Genomic DNA, 20781 nt, shown 5'->3' on the forward strand with positions numbered 1-20781 from the left:
GGTGGGGAGGAAGGCAACGCCCGGTTTGAGAAGAGACGAGGAACACAGGCGGCCGACACGTACTGTCCCCGGCGGGGCTCTCCTCGAAGGCGGGGTTGTCCAGGCCAGGCTCCTCCGTCCAGGCGGGAAGGGACGCCGATGTCAGGGTCGGCCCTGAACAGTCTACTTCGGGTGATAAAGTAGCTGGAAGATCTATGACCGTGGTTCCATTTTCATTCTCGATCTCCGTCTGAGCTTTACTAGTTTTCCGTCTCTCCAGGGCAACCCTCTGATGAGAAGCTCCAGGGCATCTAGAAAGAGAGCATCAGGTGGTTTCCAAATGATATGAAAGGAAAAAAAAGTGATTAACAGTTTGTACCACAACAAAACAACGGCAATGGCTTCTACGCAAAAAGCACCTGGAAGTACCCACAAGCATTTCCGCTCAAGCGAAGTTCTTACCACTCCACGGAGCAAATTTAAAACAAGGCACTTGCACAAACATGTACTCAGGAATCTATTAGTACCAGAAATAACATACACAGTGTAGTACACCAGCACACTTCTCCCTGCACTGTGAGAATCATCCTGAGGTTCTGATTTCATAACCCCTTTCACAGGTTAAACGGCTGGACCACAGAAGTGGGAACCAGCACCTTCCTCCACAAGCCCCCTGCGTCCTGCCTTAGACCCTGAGCACCCCGGTGCCTCTCCGCTCTCGTACCCAGCACTGCACATCACCTGTGAGTGGGTGGAAATACACCTGAAGCTTTACCACTTGCAGGAAGGCACAGCAAAGGCTCAAATTTATGACAGGCATGGGAGGAGAGGATAACGTATCTCCTGGTTTGTAAAAACAGAATTGCAGCAGTGGAATTACAGATATGCTATGACACTTATATTTCTAAGTACTGGGGAAACTTACATAAGCACCAAGAAATAAGGGCTGTTAACTTGCTTGTTTTTACTTACTTAGGCCAACAAAGGGGCAGATATACGTCTGTTTAAACATTTAAAGAAAGTCTTTATACACAGATGTTAGCAGAGCTGCAAGGTGCCAGTTCTTTCCCACCTGACACCCTGACTGGACAAAGTGACGAATAATGCCCAGTTGGAGGAGCGGGTGGAAGAACCGGGGATTTGTACAGGAGCCAGGCCCACGCGCCTAGACCCCGACATGGCTCTACAGACCCCACCTACTCTCCTGTTGGGGTAAGAAGTTTAGGAAAGGGTGGGCGGGATTGGCGACAGTCTTGCGGCTAGGGCTGCAGACCTTCATTCAATAACAGTATTCTTAAAAATCTAAAATTTCAATCAAAATTTAGGACAGAATTCAATTAAAATTGAAAGCTATTCCTTAATGATAAGAGTAATAAAATTTCCCTCATGAACTGAAGATTTATTTTAGGTCCTGGATTTCAAGTTCTTGAAAAGGATCATTATGAAATTTCTTTATTCAACGCTCTCTCCGGACATGCTTTCTCTTCACCTTGCTAAGAAGGGGGTCCACTTATTTTCTTCCAGGGAGTGTTTCTGCAAGGGCCTGGCAAATATGTTTGAAAATGATGTCACTGAAAAAATTACTTTTGTCAAGTAAGCATATTTAATTAGAAATGCATTTTAAAATATTTTATTCAACAAAAAATTGACACTAAAAACTGAATCAGAAAAAATACTTTTGACTAAGAAGACAGGTAATAATTTAGTTCTCAAAATATGTATCATACACAAATATCTACACGGCCAATAGCTAGTCTTTAATGGAATAAAAGGGCTAGGAATAGGAATTGAAGAGGAAATACAAACAATGTGAACACCTGGGAATTAGCCTAACAAACAACTAAAAAAATCCTACAAACTAAATAACCAGAAAGGCTAAGATATAGTTATTAAACATGGAAAAACAAATTTAAAAAGCAAAACTTAAGATTGTTAGAGAGGTGAAGAAAACAGGTATACTTAAGTTCCCAGTAGGGCAGCAAATCGTTAACAGGAATTAAAGATATTAAAAATGATACTATATAAAAATATGGAAGAATGATCCTACCCGGGAGTAGGGGAAGGTTACAGAGGGAACCTTCGGGAACACCCATGTTTAAACACAACGGAGCAGCTGAGTGGACCGAGATAGAACCACCAGACGAGAGTGTCAACAAAGAAAAGCGGCCAACTGTGCAAATGCCATAAAGGGGGCAAATGAGATAAGGGCCAAAGCACTGGTTTGATTTCGAAATTAAAAGGTCATGGTGACCTTAGAAAGAACACTTTCAGTGATGAGGGCAAAAGCCCAGACTATATAACACGAGCAGTTCTGTTAACAAAATACATACATTCCACAAAACTGCACACCAAAACTTACAGAGCTTAGGCGGAAAGAGGACCGGGATGGATAGACCATTCAACACCGGGGCATCTGGGGATGGAGAATGGCTGCCAATGGGTACAGGGCTTCTTTCTGGGGTGCTGACATGTTCTAAAAATTAGATTGTGATGATGGTTACACAATTCTGTGAATATACTAAAAACCACTGAATTGTATACTTTAAAAATAGGTGACGTTTATGGTAGGTAAAATATATGTCAATAAAACTAATTTTTAAACAAAAGGTGAATAGGGAATGAGTAGATCAGAGCAGGCTTGGACAGAGAAAAGCCCCTGACCACAGACAGCCCACAGCCAGCATCCCTCAAATTTGTAAACATTTGGAACTGAAAGAGAAAGGAAGAAACCAGAATTTGCTGGGTGTCTAATTAGGGCCAGTCACTGTGTAGACTTCATGTACAGTATTTCACTGAATCCTCAAAACTGCTCTATCATCCCCATTTTACAAATGGGAAACTTACCTCACTAAGCCAGCATCACATCGCTATTAAGTGATGGAGCCAAACTCCAAGCAAACTCAGATCTGATTTAAAGGTGCCTGCTCTTTACACTGGATCATACTAAACTTATGGGGTTCTTTTCCCAGGCCTTAAGAAAACATAAATTGAATTTGTTCCACAAACTTGTACCTAGAAACACAGTTATAGAATGTTAGAGTGAGAAAGGCTTTGGTGATCATGAAAACACAAATGGAAATCACAAACAGCAACAAAAACCTGTGCATCTTTTTAAATGGAGTATTTAACAATAACACAAACCACAATTGGCATAGGGGGATATAACTGGGATCATTCCAGCAGGTAACTAACGGAGTGTAGCAGGAGGCTAGTTTGGAGGCTATTACACATGTTTAAAAGCAACAGAAAAGAAGTGCCTGCACAACTGAATGAGATCAGGGTAGGCATGGGCTCAGACGATGCAGGGGGAAGTGGAGCCCTGAGGCAGTGGGCTGCCCTTAACAAGGCACTGGAGGCAGTGTGACCCGCCACAGGCTGAGGGCTGTGCCCCCCAGGCAGGCTTCTCTACATGCGGGTGTGTCTTTACATTTTTCCTAAATAAAGCCCAAAGGCTTTTGCAGCAGCTACAGCCGAACTGAGGGACTCTTCCGTTCCTGCTGAAGGTTATAATTTCATTCCAGTATTCTGGCTCTCGTGATGGAGGACAATCACCTATGAACGAGCTTGATTTACGGCGTGGTGGCATCGTTCCCTGAATAGTGATGACTCACATTAGGAAGCACAGACACCGCATTACTGGCGGCAGTAATAACAGAGGTAAACCAATGGGGCACGGGAGGTGCCCACACAGTGCCAGGTACTTAGCGCAGCTCAGAGAGCGCGAGCACCCCAGAACCAAGAAAAATGGGTTACGGACTACCACACGCAAACATCACCGTAAGTGACGTCAGTGGGAATGTTAGATCAAGGGTATCTGAAAAGCCTCTCATCCACAAAGCAACGCGAACACTGGCAAAAATTGTCAGAAAAATTCCTCAGCTCTGGAAATAAGCCAAGGTTCTGTAGCAATCTGCAGTGCATTTATTTAAGAAAAATGGCTGAGTCTTAGTAGAACAGTGAGCTCTGTAGCATTTGAGATTGCCCCATTCCCATCCCCACCTCCCCCAGGAGCCTGGGATAGCCATGGCCCACAATCACAGTGGAATCAGGAGTCTGGCAGCCACTGGAGGAGCCGACTGGAGCACCTGCAAAGCCCCATTTGTGGAGAATTGTCATTAACTGACCTGTTGGTTCCCTGGAAGACCTCACTCGCAAGGCTGTCTTTGTCTGACCTGACTTGGGGCTCACCCAGTGCAAAGGCATTTGTTGGGGGGTGGGGGGGAAGGCAACTGTGTAAGACTGTGGCTGCCTGAGGTAGACAAACAAAAGGCTAATCAAAAAGTTTAAAAGGAAAAGCTAGGGAATGAAATGTCCAGGGCTATGCGCATGCACAGGAAAGAGCTGAGAAGGCCCTAAGCTCTCACTTCTGGCTGACACTGAAGCTACGTGAAAGCAGGCGATGAAGGCTAAGGAGGAGTGTCAACTGCCTGAGTGCTGAAGGTGTGCCCCACCGTACACACACAGCCCCTTGGGGAGAGTGGGAGATTCATCGGTTACAGGCATTTAAGAAATTCTCTGTTCAATCATTAGCTGATTAGAAAAATCACTAAACAAACAGTAACAAACAGCAATAATAAATCCCGAAGAGAAAGAAGAATCTGATTTCCAGAGTTGCCACGTTATTTAAAATGTCCAGTGTTCAATACAAAATTAAGAGACATGCAAAGAAATAAGTAAGTATGGCCCATACATGGGAAGAAAAGGAGTTAACAGAAACTGTCCCTGAGGAAGCCCAGACATTGGCCTTACGAGACAATGACTTAAATCGAGTATTATACATATGTTCAAAGAACAGAGGACTCCATGTCTAAATAACTAAAGGAAAATATGAGAATGATATCTCAACAAATAAAAATACCAATAAAGAAATATGTTATATTAAAGAGCCAAATAAACATTCTGGATTTAAAAATAAGTACAATAAGTGCATTTATTATAAGTATAATAAATGAAATGAAGAATTCACAGGAGATTTGAACAGGTAAAAGAAAGAATCAGTGAACTTAAAGGTAGGTCAACTGAGATTATCCAGTCTGAGGAATAGAAAGAAAAAGAATGCGCAGAAAGGATAAAGCCTCTAGGTCCTGTGAGACACCATCAAGAGTATTAACATATGCAGAATGGGAGTCCCATAAGGAGACAGAGACATTAGGGCAGAAAGAATATTTGAAGACATATTGACCAAAATCTTTTCAAGTTTGATGAATGCTGAAAACAGCAAGAGTGAAGTACCTCATCACAAAGAAGTGACCCTCAGTAAGACTGCCACCTGACTTCTCTTCAGAAGCTATGAAGAGGAGGCTGTGGATAGCATATACTCAGAGTGCTGAAGAAAGACTGTCAACCAAGAAGTCTATATCTAGCAAAACTATCCTTCCAAAACAGGAGAAATTAAGACATTCCCAGATAAATGAAAACAAAGAGTCTGTTGCTAGCAGACTTGCCCTATAAGAAATACTAAAAGAAATCCTTTAGGCTGATATGAAAGGACCTTAGACAGTAACTCAAATCCACGTAAAGAAATAAAGACCACTGGTAAAGGTAACTACATAGATAAATATAAGACAGCATTAAGGCGCTTTTTGGTTTATAACTCCTTTTTGGTCCTACTTGGTTTAAAAGACAACCCTGCGCAAAGCAGTAATTATAATTCTGTTTAGATGGGCATGTAATGCGTAAAGATGTCATTTGTATAACAATAACAGCCCAAAGGATGTGGGAAGGAATGAAGGTATATATGAGCTAATTTTGTGCGCACTGGTGAAATCAAGTCAGTATTAATCTGAACTAGACTGTTGAAAATTAATGTTAATTGCAATCCCCAAGGCAACTACTAAGAAAATAATTCAAAAAATAGATATGAACAGAAATGACAAAGGAATTAAAATGGCATACTTGAAAATATCTATTTAACAAAAAAAAGGGAAGAAATGGATTAACCTTTAGAGAAACAAAAAAGAAATGACATATGGAAACAACAAAATGGCAGACATAAATTCTACCTTATCAGTAATTACATCAAATATAAATGAATTAAACACTCCAATCAAAAGCCAGTGACTGGCAGAATGGATGAAAAAGACAAACAGGATCCAACTATATGCTGTCTACAAGAGACACATTTCAAAGACACCAACAGGTCAAAATTAAAAGGAGAGGAAAAAGATATACTATGCAAACATTAACATAAAGAGAGCTGAATGGGTATACTAATTTCAGACAAATAGACTTTAAGACAAAAACTGTTTCTAGTGACAAAGAACATTCTACCATAACGAAAAGGTTTGATTTACCACAAAACTATAACAATTATAAACATAAACACAATTAACAGCAGGCCCTCAAAGTACATGAAGCCAAAAATGACAGAATTAGAGGAAGAATAGACAATTCAAAACTAATAGTCTGGGCTTCCCTGGTGGCGCAGTGGTTGAGAGGCCGCCTGCCAATGCAGGGGACGCGGGTTCGTGCCCCGGTCCAGGAAGATCCCACATGCTGCGGAGTGGCTGGGCCCGTGAGCCATGGCCGCTGAGCCTGCGCGTCCGGAGCCTGTGCTCCGCAACGGGAGAGGGCACAACAGTGAGAGGCCCGCGTACCGCAAAAAAAAGCCCAAAAAACTAATAGTCTAGGGCCTCCCTGGTGGCGCAGTGGTTGAGAGTCCGCCTGCCGATGCAGGGGATACGCGTTCGTGCCCCGGTCTGGGAGGATCCCATATGCCGCGGAGCGGCTGGGCCCGTGAGCCATGGCCGCTGGGCCTGCGCGTCCGGAGCCTGTGCTCCGCAACGGGGGAGGCCACAACAGTGAGAGGCCCGCATACCGCAAAAAAAAAAAAAAAAAAAAAAAAAAAAAAAAAAACTAATAGTCTAAGCCTTCAATATCCCACTTTCAATAATGGATAGAACAACTAGACATAAGGACAAGAAAAGACTTTTAACAATATTATAAATCAACTAGACCTAACAGAAATCTATAGAACATTCCACCCATCGATAGCAGAACACGCATTCTTCTTGTGTACAAAATGGAATATTTTCCAAGATAGACTGTGTGCTAGGCCATTAAAAAAAAGCCTCAGTAGTGACTTCCCTGGTGGTCCAGTGGTTAGGACTCTGCACTTCCACTGCAGGGGGCCCGGGTTCCATCCCTGGTCTGGGAACTAAGAACCCGCATTCTGCTTGGCATGGCCAAAATCATTAATTAATTAATTAATATTTTTTAAAGCCTCAACAAAGTTTAAAGTATTAAATTGTACACATGTTCTCCAATAACAATTAATTCAAAATGGATCAAAGACCCAAATGTAAGAGCTAAAAGCATAAAGGTCTTAGAAGGAAGCATAGGTGTAAAGCTTCATGACCTTGGATTAGGCAGTGTGTTTTTAGATATGACACGAAAAGCACAAGCAAAGAAAAAAATAGATAAAATGAACTTCATAAAAATTAAACTTGTTTGTCCTTCAAAGGGCACAGGAAAATGAAAAAACAACTGATAGAACAAGAAAAAATATTTGCAAATCATATACTTAATAAGGGCCAGAATATATAGAGACTGCTTACAACTTACAAAAAGACAAACACTCCATTTTAAAAATGGACTAATGATGTTAAGCATTTGTTCATGTGCTTACGGACCATTTAAATATCTTCTTTGGAGAAATATCTATCCAAATCCTTTGACCACCTAAATTGGATTACTGACTTTTTGTTGAGTTGTAGGAATTCTTTATATATTCTGGATACTAGACTCTTACCGGATACATGATTTACAAATATATATCTGCTTTTTACATTATATAGGAGAAAAAAATGCTGGTGAGAATGTGTCAAACACAAACTTCTCTCCAAGTTAAAATGTGAATTTAAAAGAGCAATCTTGTCTCAGCCTACCCTGACCCTTAAAGGCTTCAAAACCATTTGATGAACTAGAAAAGCTCTCAGCATAGAAAAAGACTTCTTTAAAGGTTTTCTCTATATTGTACAAACTTTTTAGAATACTGTTAAACTCTAAGTTTTAAGAGGAAAAGAAAAATGGTTCTGAATTTTGCCATAAACCAGGTCACAAATGCTCAATTTAACAACAACGACAAACCGCTCCCCCAGTGTTATCATTTACAATTAGCATAAGATGTTAGATTGCTGAGGATGAGGCAGGGATGAGGGGTAGAGAGGGAGGAGGAATGCTTTATAGTTGACGCTGCTTGGCAAAATTTCTGAAAGCAATTACTACAATGTTCCAGGCGTCATACAATATATAGAATTTTTTTTTTTTTTTTGTAGTATGCGGGCCTCTCACTGTTGTGGCCTCTCCCGTGGCGGAGCACAGGCTCTGGACGCGCAGGCTCAGCGGCCATGGCTCACGGGCCCAGCCACTCCGTGGCATGTGGGATCTTCCCGGACCGGGGCACAAACCCGTGTCTCCTGCATCGGCAGACGGACTCTCAACCACTGCGCCACCAGGGAAGCCCTAGAATATTTCTTAAGGACTTTAGTTCTCCTTTCAAAGATGAGCACTTTCCCACATCTTTTAAAATTCTTCATTGTTTTCCTAATATATAATCAGTTAATAACTAGTTATTTTATTTTAGAACAGTCAGCTTTCATAAATGTTTTACTTTTAGCCATATGAGAAAATGTCAGCTGTTCTCATACTGAAGCAGATTTCTTAAGTTCAAATAGGGAAGGTAATTTAAACTCAAAATTACCAGATTTAACAAACTATTCCTAATGCTGTATTTCTACTAATAATTAAAATAATCGTAATTCTGTGTTTTGTGACATCACTCTTATTGCTAGTTTGTGTTGCTTTTTCCTGGCTACAAATTTTTTTGTCCTCTTCCCACAAAGTGAAGCTTAGTTCCCCTCCCCTTGAATCTGGGCAGTTATGTGACTACAGCATAAGGGATGCTATGTGACTTTAAGGCTAGAGCATACAAGGCCATGCAGCTTCTTGCCTTATTTACTGGAACCCATGTAAGAACTTAAAATACCCTGAGGCCACTGTGCTGGAGAGGCCACCCACAGGCTCTCCTGTGGACAAGTCCCGGCTGAGCCCATGCCTCTAGTGGACCTCCATCAAGGTGCCAGACAAGTGAATGAAGCTGCCGTCTTGGAAATAAATTCTTCAGTTGCAATTGCTGCAGTCCTGGGCTTTTGTTCTTCCCAGCTGTGGCCCAGATTGGACAGAACAGAGACGAGCCATCCCTGCTGTGCCCTGTCTGAATCCCTGACTCACAGAATCCATGAGCAGAATCAAGCACTCACTGTTTTATGTCACTATATTTGGAGTGGTTGGTTTCTCAGCAATAGATAACCAGAACATAGATTAACAATTTAATTGAACAAACATTAGATGAGTGTCAACTTTCTAACTTTTATAATCAATAGTCACTCTTAGCTGCTTACCTCACCTTTTCAAACCATTCACCTTTTTCAATGTATCTTTCACAACACAGGCCTAAGACACTTTGGAAATGATTAAATTAGTAGCTTAGCTTTTATCAAACTGTAAATGAAGGGATAGTCTGCAATTCCCAAGTTTTTATATCATCAACATAAACAGCTTGATAGAAAATACTACTGATACTTCGACTACCTATTAAGTTCTTATATGCATTTTAGTTAAGTAAATATTCCTAAAATAATTGTTTAATTTTTATCTCACTGCTATCAAAATACTTAACTGAATTGAGACTTTGTTCAGTTCCTATAATACCCCAAAATCGATGTTCATAAAAGAGTCACAAAAGAAACTTATCTCTGAAAAAGACTAGTTCTACTGAAAGAAATAGGAAAAGCCTAAAATCTTCTTCAACCTCAGCCACAACTAGGCCTGACCCAGAGAGCAGATTCAGGAGTTTGGTGTCAATCTCCAGGAAGTCTCTGTTATCATGTTCAGATTCTATGCCTGCTGCTGACCAAAGACACACAAAAACCTAAGACTCTTGCACTCTCAAAAGTCTATACATCTATCCTACTCTTTTTTCTTAGCTCTTATTTTTAGACAGTGCAGCTTAAGTTTAAGCAATTTCTCTATAATCTTCATGTTTCTGACATTTTAATAACATCTCATTCTTTCTCATAAATCTAATTTATTTCTAATGAGTACATTCACTTTATAACACTGATATTTAGGAACAGAATGAACACGTATACTCAGGTGTATATGAAACTTTTACTACCACATAACAGCAGAGAACACGATTCACCTTGGGTAAGGTCAGCATGGTATGTTAGAACGCTAAGCAGGAATACTGAAGTTTAAGTCTAACCATGCCACTACCTATCTCCAAATCTTTGTGACTCAGTTTCCTGATTCGTAAAGTGAGGGGATAAGATTAGATTCATGATTTCATGTGTGAGTATAATGACAAGCTGTTCTATACCAGACTTATACTATTATTTCTAAGTCCAATATATTGTGCTAAGCATTGTTTTTCACAGCAATCAAGATTACTGCAGATTTACACTACCCAAGTGGCTGACCTATAAAATTTAGAAATCAACACATTTATTTTGGTCATTTTATGTGATTCCATCTCCAAAAGAGATGAATTTTAACCCTTCTTAAGGGTAGAAACAATTTTAAAGATCAAGCCTTTTATCAAAATCAAACAATAAAACTCACTAAACAATCAGCCAAATAGATTAATCTTTTAAAAAGCTTTTGTCAGTAGAACAAAAATCCCCACTAAATGTTTTAAAGTTTCCAACCCCTAGTTCTTGTTCAGTCAAATTTTTGAACACAGGATTTTACAAGATCTTAGCGAATGAGACCACAGGTACAGGCAGACCTCGTTGTACTGCACTTCCCTTTACCGCCCTTCACAGACTGCATTTTTTACAGACTGAAGGTTTGTGGCAACCCTGTGTGTCATCAGATGATGGTTAGCATTTCCTAGCAATAAAGTGTTTTTCAATCAAGGTATGTAAATTTTTAGACCTAATGCTATTGCACCCTTACTAGACTACAGTACAGCATAAACAGAACTTTCATATGCACCGGGAAACCAAAAAATTCGTGTGACCTGCTGTACTGTGCTATTTGATATTCACTTTACTGTGGTGGTCTGGAACCGAACCTGCAACATCTCTGAGGTGTGCCTGTACCCATTTCCATGTTGCAATAATATTATAATTTTTAACAGCTGCATGATATCCCGATGCACTGATGTACCATTTTATTTTTAACCCTTCCCCTACTGTTAAGTAATGACATTGACCCCAGTTTACTGAACTCTGCACAATGTTGCAGCCAACATCTTTACATACAATTTTCCCTCCTTTTGGACTATTTCCTTAGGATAATAAGCTAGATAAGAGGATACTGACATTTACAGTTTTTGAAACAAACTGAGAAACTGCCTTGCAAAAAGAGTCTATCATTATATCCTGCTACCTTGTGACTATAACAACCTCATATTGGTAAGTGTAAAACGGTACTTCCTGACTGTAGTTTTTACATGCATGTTTTTGATAAATAATAATATTAAATGACGGCTGCATGCAACTTGTTTGTTGTATCTCCTGTGCGGGATTTGTCTGTTTACTTACTGATGCCTTGGCATGTGTATCGGGTTTATTTGTTTGAGCCACCTTTTTATAGCCTAGAGTCGCTTCTCTCTCTCTCACCTGTTTTTAAGATGTGCCTCCAGGTCGCAGCGCTGCAATACATCTTGGCACACTGAAGAGAACGGACATAAAACTAATAATTTGTCCAGAAGTTTATGAACTAGAATGCTAGACTTCTTACACAACTTAAAGTGGAGTCTCTTCCGGTCCAATGGACAGAAATCCTTCTCTTGCAGGAAGTTTCTGAGGCACTTGCAGCAGAAGGTATGTCCACAGGGGGTGTCTAGTGGCTGCAGCAGAGGCTGAAGGCAAATGTGGCAGACCAGGTCATCATCCACTTCGTCCTGGTAATTGTATAAGTGGTTTTCTCGTGTCCAGTGCTGCTGGCCGCATTCAAAACACAGAGGATTGAAGGAGGAGGAGGAGGTCTGCTCCACAGACACCATCTCATCGTTTGTCGTTCCCATTTTGAATCAGCGGAGGCAGTTTCTGTATCTTCATACATTAGACTTCCATTAAAGGTTTGATTTCCTTTAAAAGACAGTGATGTATTTGACTAAAACCCAGGTGTTTTTCTAGACTAGACAAAACAAAACAACCAGAAAAGTAATTACTATCAATCAACACAGGCTAAAAGAATCAACATAACATTACTATGTTGACTTCTTTTTTAGTAAAAAATTAAAATTTACATCAGGGAATAAATTAGTTGTAAAAACATAAAAATGACATTAACTAATTTGCTTGTTGGCTAAGGATGACTTACCTTGCCAAGTTCTTGGTGAAAAAAGAACTTAGGATTAAAAGCAAAGATGACATATTAATATGCGGTGTGACATAGGAAACAATTTGTTCTACTGACTGAAATCCCCCGATACTTCACTGCTTAATGGTAGTTTCAACGCCAGTTAATCTACGTAGTATGCTAATAATGTAATTTGAGGTATATTATGTAATGCATTTGCATTTGCCATCCCAGTCATGGCTCCCTGCTTCTGACTGATGTTACACATTTATAGTGCCATCCCAAAGATTATGTCTTTGAAATGTAGTCTCAAGGATAATTCAGTGTCTTAAAAAAATGACCTTTGCTCTACAGTGTTTGGGAGAAACTGGATTTCAAAATATATATGTATGATTTGAATATTCTCTCCCTATAATACAGATTGCAGAAAGATAGATCTGCACAGCATATATAAATACCATCTCCGCAAACTCCACAAACTTCAACACTATTTTGTGCCATTAAGAGAAAAAACCCACTGATTCAATTTTAATATTAGCTTTTAAAGGTGATGGGGTAATCTAGGACACATCTTTAGGCTTTATTCATATGTACACAGGGTACTAAGAGTCAAGAGGGTCCTGAGCGCTGTTCTTGACTCTGGAAGACTCTTATTTAATTGAAGCTGTCTGTTCACAAAGCAATAACTTTGTCTTACTCCTGTTGGGCTGATCCCGAAGATGAGTGTGAAGTACAGTGTGTGTGGGTGAAAACGGAGTTTTGGAATTGAACTCCTTGCCTGTAAATGTTCCCTAAATAATTGTGTATATGAAACCTGTATAATCAAAAAAAGTATTCTCAATAAAAAAAAAGAAACCCACTATAATTCAATTAAACAGATAAGGCATGTTATAAATGTCCATCCCAGCTCACATTATTCCACACTCCTACTGCTTCTGGCTTACTCAGAGCAGCAGAGTGCACGTGTGTGTGTGTGTGTGTGTGTGTGTGTGCGCGCGCGCGCCTCCTCTAAGACAGCAGCCTGCTCCAGTTTGGTGCAGGGCTAGCAAGGAATGCTCCCCTCACATAACGGTTTCCATACCTCCTGCTGCTGCAGCACCAGGGGTTAAAAAATCACCTCCAAAGGCAGCAGCTATGTTCATTCTCGATATTTACAGTCTCTGGTATGTGCCAAACACTGAACAGGGAGATAAGGGAGGTGGGGAGAGGACAGTTAGGAGAGCCCATTGTTGGATCATATGGTAGTTCTATTTTTAGCTTTTTAAGGAACCTCCACACTGTTCTCCATAGTGGCTGTACCAATTCACATTCCCGCCAACAGTGCAAGAGGGTTCCCTTTTCTCCACACCTTCTCCAGCATTTATTGTTTCTAGATTTTTTGCTGATGGCCATTCTGACCGTGTGAGGTGATACCTCATTGTAGTTTTGATTTGCATTTCCCTGATAATTAGCGATGTTGAGCATCTTTTCATGTGCTTTTTGGCCACCTGTCTGTCTTTGAAGAAATGTCTGTTTAGGTCTTCTACCCATTTTTTGCTTGGGTTGTTTGTTTTTTTTGATACTGAGCTGCATGAGCTGTTTGTATATTTTAGAGATTAATCCCTTGTCAGTCGCTTTATTTGCAAATATTTTCTCCTGAAACTAACACAACATCGTAAATCAACCATACTCCAATAAAAATTAAAAAAAAAAAAAAGAATGCCCATTGTGAAAACTCAATGAACTAAATATTCTCAGAAAGTTGTGCACCGGATGCTGTGTGAATGCAGAGGAGGAGAAGGAGAGCTGGCATCTAACTCAGTTTGGCTTTGTAGCCAGAAATACTTTCAAGAGGGGACACAACACGGCTGCTGGGCTGTGACAGGAAGCACTGGCCAGAGAGGAAAACAGACAAGGGCCTCTTCACGTCCTGCGTGTGCATGGCACATTCGGGAATGTGAGCTGGTGAAACATCTGAGGCAAGAAAATGGACTCAGAGCGGGGGGGGGGGGGCTCTGAAACCTGGGGTCCTGTACCAGATCAGAAAGGGCAGATGCCACTTTAATGCTGCTAGCAGTTGTTTCAGTGATAAAATTCTCTTCCGATCATGTGTGTGTGTGTGTGTGTGTGTATTTGCTATATTATTTACTTGGAGTATTTATCAGAAAAACAATATTAACATTTTAAGAGATTTAACAAGAATTGCCATGAATTATGAGGGGGTGGGACAAGATTCAGATGGCATGGCTGAGTCAGATAAACTGTGTTTTTCAAAACAACTTAATAAAATAATAATAGCAACTTGTGATCTAAACTATCAGTACAGCATCAAGACCGAAGACACTTCCTGTACTTTGTAACTCATGGGGCTTACACTCTCTGAGCACCGTAGCTTTTGTCAGTCCAAGGTATGTGAGATTATGGAGATAAACATCATTTACCTCAGGCAAATAGACCACTTCAGTCTCTAGGTATTTTAATACAGAATGTCCACAGACTCTTGATTCCTACTCAACTAGCAAGAAAATTCATATATCCCTTGCTCTTCTTTGTTTGTGCTAGTATTTATCCTAATTTTTTTCTCAAGAATATACACTGCAATTCTGGCCTCCCACATAATGACTAAGGAAGCATTTCTCTTAAGACTATTGTATTTTAGCTATTTTCTGAATCTCACATAACTTTGATTATTTTCCTATCACAAAATATTTTCATGAGGAAAAAGAACACGTTTCCATCTAAAATACCAAATAACAACCGCATTACCAACAGCCCCGAAATGCCTCTGTGTTACCATGACACAAACATTAAATGAAAATTTATCACGGGTAGATCACTAACACGTGCATATACATATTGATTAAACAGTTTCAAGACCATACAGTCTAAGTAGTTAAGAGCACACACCCTGGAGCCAGTCTGTGAGGGTTCAAGTCCTTGTTCAGTCACTTACCAGCCCTGTGGCCTGACTGAATTTCTCTGTGGCCGTTTCCTCCTCGCGTGTAAAATGGGGGCAGTACCAGTGACGCTCTCAGAGGGGTGATACAGAGAATAAACAGGCACACGGACGGGTGCTGAATAAATGTTACCTATTACTACTATTACTAAAGATAAAGAAACAATGTTCAGACAGATTTTATGATTTGCCCAAAGCTGCACAACTGATAATTACTCAGTAAGAGAGAAGGAAGATAAATCCAGTTCTTTCTTGTTTCAAAATAACCCGATAGTAAATTAAGTAATTATAGGAAAGAGGAACGGTGTTTCACGTAAGCCTGAGTGTATGGATTTTTTAAAGACGAAGGCAGCCTGCGCCTGTTTTCCAGTCCCCAAGCCCACTCCTCTCCTCCCAGCTCCGGCAGGTGACTTGATTTCCACTTTGTGAGCAAGCCCACTCCTAACGGCTCACAAGGCTTCTTACACTACTGTCCCTCCCCCGAAGCTGTGAGCTCCTTAAGAGGTGGACCTCCAGCAGGGGAGAAGCTCAATAAATGCTCAATGACCAACTGGGTGACCAAAGTTAGGTGGCCAGAAATACATTCATGTATACAGGAGGATATGCCCATGTTTAATTTTGATTTCAGACATTCTATTAGCACAATTTGAAATACTAAAATACAAGTTAAATAATAGTCTTAAATATTTTCCAAAATATAAAGATAAAATGTAGCATTACACGTATCTTTACAAGCTATATTCTCCGTGTAGCTAATATAACAGTAATATAACAGGAAGTTAACAGATGGATGCTATCAAATCGGCTGGGAGGGAATTCCCTGGTGGTCCAGTGGTTAGGACTCTGCACTTTCACCACCGAGGGCCCGGGGTTCGATCCCTGATCCAGGGACTAAGATCCCATGAGTTGCATGGCACAGCCAAAATAGATAGATAGATAAATAATCAGTTGTCTCATACTTTCTCTCATTTAAAAAATAAATAAATTGGCTGGGAATATTACAACACATTTAAGATAACATCTTGAAAGATAATCAGTGCAGTGGAGAGGGAGTTATAAGACTGTTTACTACCTAACTCCAGTTATGATTAACATGCTTGCTTTTCCTGGTCTATGAGACAAGACTATCCTGCTACATCTTGAAGACTCTCAGAAGGAGCTACGTTTTTTCAGTTAATTTGCACACACTCCCAAACTATGTTAGTCAGATCATTTCTCTTAATGTTACTTTTGACTCAGGCTGAAGGAGTCCTCACTGGCCCCAAACTAGGAGATAAAAGAAGATGAGCTAAGGGTTACCACCAAAGTATGGTTGGATGGGGATCATCTCTGGTTCCTCTGACACGTCAGTGCTGAGTCTGAGGATACCTCTCCCCATGCATCCCAGCAAAATCCTACTCACGCCCTGAGTCTTACTCCACCTCCGCCCCCTCCGTCAGATCCCATCAGCCTCCTTCCCGCTCCCGGTTCGCCCCCTCTTTCCCTTCTGTTCCTGCTGCTTTTTACACACGCCTTCATCTCATCAATTACTACATTTGCGTGCTTGCTTATCTGTCTCCTTACCTCTTGGAGGTTACGGTAGAGGCAGTATCTTCTTTATCTCTTGTATTCCCAGGTCTTGGCACATCTTGTGCAATTAAAAAAAAAAGTTCTCAGGCTCATACTGGAGCCTGAAATGTATAAGAGTCTTGAGATGTATTATATAACTACATAAATATATGAGAAAACCTTGCACATTAATTTGTGGCACTGCAAAGCAATCAACATACTGGACTCTGCCTTATGATTATAGACAAACTAGGAATAAGATATTACTTCCTTTAATCTTCAAAAGTCTGAGGGAAAAAAAAGGTTTTTTTTGTTTAATGATGTCAACACAAGAAAATTTTCTTATTGTATATGTTACATATCAGCTTTCATAGCTACCTTTGTATAAAGTAGTGGTTTTCAAACTTTTACACCTAAGGATCCCTTTATCCACCCTGGACAAGTTTGGCTGTTTCTTAAAAAAACAAAACAAAAAACAACAAAAAACTACCATACAATCCAGCAACTCCACTACCCGGCATTTATCCCAAAGAAATAAAAACGTTCACACAAAAACCGGTACAGCTTTATTTGTAATGGCCTCAAACCAGAAACAACCCAACTGTCCTTCAACAAGTGAACAGTTAAACAAATGATGGCACATCCACACCACACGGCTCAGCAATAAAAAAGAACGAACTACTGATGTGCACACCAGCCTGGGTGGACCTCAAAGAATTATGCTGAGTGAGAAAGCCGATCCTAAAAGGTTGCATATTATATTTTCCATGTATATAACATTCTTGAAATGACAATGCAATTAAGTAAATTAATTAAAATGTTTATTTGTTAATAAAAAATAAAGCCATTACATGTTAACATTTTTATGAAAAATAACTTTTTTCAAAATAAAAAAATATATAGTGTGGAGAGAAGCATTGTTGATGTAGAATGTATTTTCCAAATCTGGAGTTTCAAATCTGTTTCTACTTTCAACCTTTTGTGAGATCACATGCCAAGTTTCCTCTGGAAAACTCTACTGAACACTCATGAGAGAATGAGAGTGAAAAGGCTAGGTAAAGTCTTTGTGTTACTGGGAAAATAATTTTGACCTTGTGGACCCAATGAAAACACAGGGTCCTGGGTCACACGTGGACAAGTAGTACCGAGCACTGAAGGGTTCTGACACCCCTCTTCCACAAGAAGAAGTACCAGTCAGTAACCAACAAGACTTTAAAAAAAGACAAAAACTGAAAAAGGCAAAATGTGGAGGTGAGCCCATACTGGAGGAATCTGTCTTTCCTGGAATGAAGCTCTTTCTCCAGAGCCTTCTCCCACTGAAGAAGCATATCTGGATATCACTATACAGGAATATTAAGCATATTAAATGAGACCCTTACATAAATTCTATTCTCAAATTAATCAAAACATTTCCTATTGCATGTCATGAGGAAGATGATCAAATACCAGTTTTCCAACAATTCCACATCTATTATTTATAATTCTCTCATTGTCTACATAAAAGTATAATTCAGCACACTTAGCTATTTGTCTCCTATTCCTTTCTATCAAGTAGAAATATTTGAAAAACCATTTAAAAATTCTTAAGATGCTACTTGTAGTTAGATGTACCCTATTTAATAATCTAGAACATTAGTAAGCTAAGCAAAAAAATGCTAGAAGCTATGAAACTTAGGCTCTGAGCTCCATGCCAGCTGGGTAACTAGGTCACTACATAATTCATTTTCATTCACCACATGTTTATCCAGTGTCTACGAGGTGCTGGTATTATATAGGTATTCTGGTGCCTAGGCCTCCTGTCTACACACTATCAGCTTTGCTTAAATAGTAAAAAACCACACATCATACACACACAGTTTAAATCTAGCTCCAAAATTCTCATGATTTTATATCTTTTTATACACAATATTTACTGATATGTTATATTTACGTTTTAGTCCTGACATCTGTTATTGTTTTTTGATAACTTTAATAATCTCCTAAATATTTTATTAAAAGGAGGTTAAATTGTGGCTGGCAGAGAATTTACAAATTTCAAATGTCCTTCTACTTTAGTTTTTCTAATTTTGAACCACTAATCTATGATGAAAACTTTTTTTTTTTTTTAATGCAAAAACCAAACTGGATTACCTACCCAATTCCTGCAAGGCTCAGAGAGTTATACTTCTAAAAATACTACTAAATTATGTTACCTTACAGTAATTTAAAAACAGAATTGATATAAAACTATTTCAAAAAGGAAATACACCATATGGAATGCTAAACATTTCCACACAGCTAAATACCCAGATAGACCTCCACCAATAAGAAAAGGCTTCTGTGGGAAGGGGTCTTCCAGGAAAGACACACTCCCACAGCATGTAATCTCTTCTCAGCAGCACTCCTCACCAGCCAGCCGAGATGGGGCAATTTCTAACTTCTTAAAGGATGTCACAAATTCATAAGAGTTGCACAATACATTAACGATGCGGGGTGGGTTGTGAGGGGAAGTAGTTTTCATTGGTTTAGTTTTATTGCACGCCATGTTCACCTGCTGGATATAATTTTAATACTTCTTTATACGACATTCAAAGGCAAGGGTTCTGATTTAAATAAATAATCTGTTTTCTTCTAAAGGATGAAAACTTTCAAACATTTAACTTCTTGCATAGTAAATTTAGAAAACATTTGTTTTCAAGTGGTTGATAAATTCTTATTTTCAAGGTCTTTTCAATCTCTAATTTCTATAACTGTGGATCAAAATCCCTCTAACTCTCAGTTATCCAAGGAAGTAAAGGGCATCAAAAAGAGCACTGGCCGTGGGTTCAAAATTGGGCTCTGCCATGCACTCACCAGCAATGTGACACCATAACGCGGCATAGCAATTAGAAGTTGATAAATCTCAATTTCCTCATGTTAGAAATAGTATCTTGCTTATGGCGCAGGATTACTATGAAGCTAAAAATGTTACACGGCCAGAAAAACCTCTTACAAACCACAAGGCATTATAACACGAACTTATGACTAGATTAATGACTGTAAAGGCCGATGCAGATAAGAACAGACAGCTGGGCTCATCGGTGGCCCGAGCTCCTTCCACGAGACTGGTCACGGGAGGCCTGTGTCTGATTCTTGGCTCTGAGACCGGCAACCAGGCCACCAGCTCACCCTTCCCCACTCCACTCTCTGAATCTACAGACCAGTGGGCCAAACCAGATAAACTCTGAAGTTACTTACAGACCCCCAATTCCATGATTCTAGAAATGTGCTTTGAGCACACATTTTTTTCCCCAAGACAGAACAGTTTTCTTTACTATTATCCAGCATTGTATTAACTATAAAAATGATCTAAATCCAAAGCTTACCAGGAGAGGTTTTTGTGTGTTTCTTTTTTGTTCTTTGATTTTGTTCGTTTGTTTGATCTTCATAGTACTGGACACTCCTTTAAGTTCCCGACCTGAAAATTTCTCTTTTTGCAGACAAGTGTATGGACAAGAGAGGAGGGCTAGATATATAATTGAACATCTCTGTATTTTTATTATGGTGGGACAACGTACGATACCATAGTGCTATAAGACAAAAATTACTTTTCTTACTGGTTCTCCTAAAGTGCTATTTAGGAGATGCTGCTACATCTATCTGAAGGACTAATATGGTTAGTTTGTCTGCTTTTTTTTTAAAGGCAAGCATAGGTAATTGTCAGTAGTATAAATAGATGTTTTAGATGGCAGATTTTGCTCCAGACTCAAACTTATATTTTTCCATTCAAGAAACATCTAAAGCTACAGAAAAAGAACAAACTTTTCAGTCTTACTTCCTTCAATAACTGCAAAGAAATCAGCAGGACACTGCTACTCTGTGATCAAACCCACACAATAAAATAAATGAAGTGGAAATAAATCACAGTCAGGAAAGGTTTTATGGTGGTGGTATTACTAATAATTAAGATTCCCAGACTTCAATACCTTAACTATCAGTAAGGTATAAGAAATTTAAATGCTGCAGCTTTCCAAGCTAATTAGGGACAC

At 39.6% G+C, this 20781-nt stretch overlaps 1 protein-coding gene across 1 annotated transcript in view; it reads right to left on the reverse strand.

Moving 5' to 3' along the window:
• Positions 1-12028, reverse strand: part of LNX2 (ligand of numb-protein X 2) — a 47905-nt gene extending 35877 nt beyond the window's left edge. The window contains exons 1-2 of the mRNA XM_082602615.1: positions 11607-12028; positions 64-290 (exon numbers count right to left, since the gene is read on the reverse strand). Coding sequence (XP_082458741.1) covers positions 64-290; positions 11607-12013 — 634 coding nt within the window. The 5' untranslated portion in view covers positions 12014-12028. The remainder of the gene's footprint in view (positions 1-63; positions 291-11606) is intronic.
• Positions 12029-20781: the final 8753 nt, after the last annotated feature.

The sequence above is a fragment of the Mesoplodon mirus genome, assembly GCF_964341445.2.
Source record: "Mesoplodon mirus genome assembly, chromosome: 17".
Classification (NCBI taxonomy): Eukaryota; Metazoa; Chordata; class Mammalia; order Artiodactyla; family Ziphiidae; genus Mesoplodon; species Mesoplodon mirus.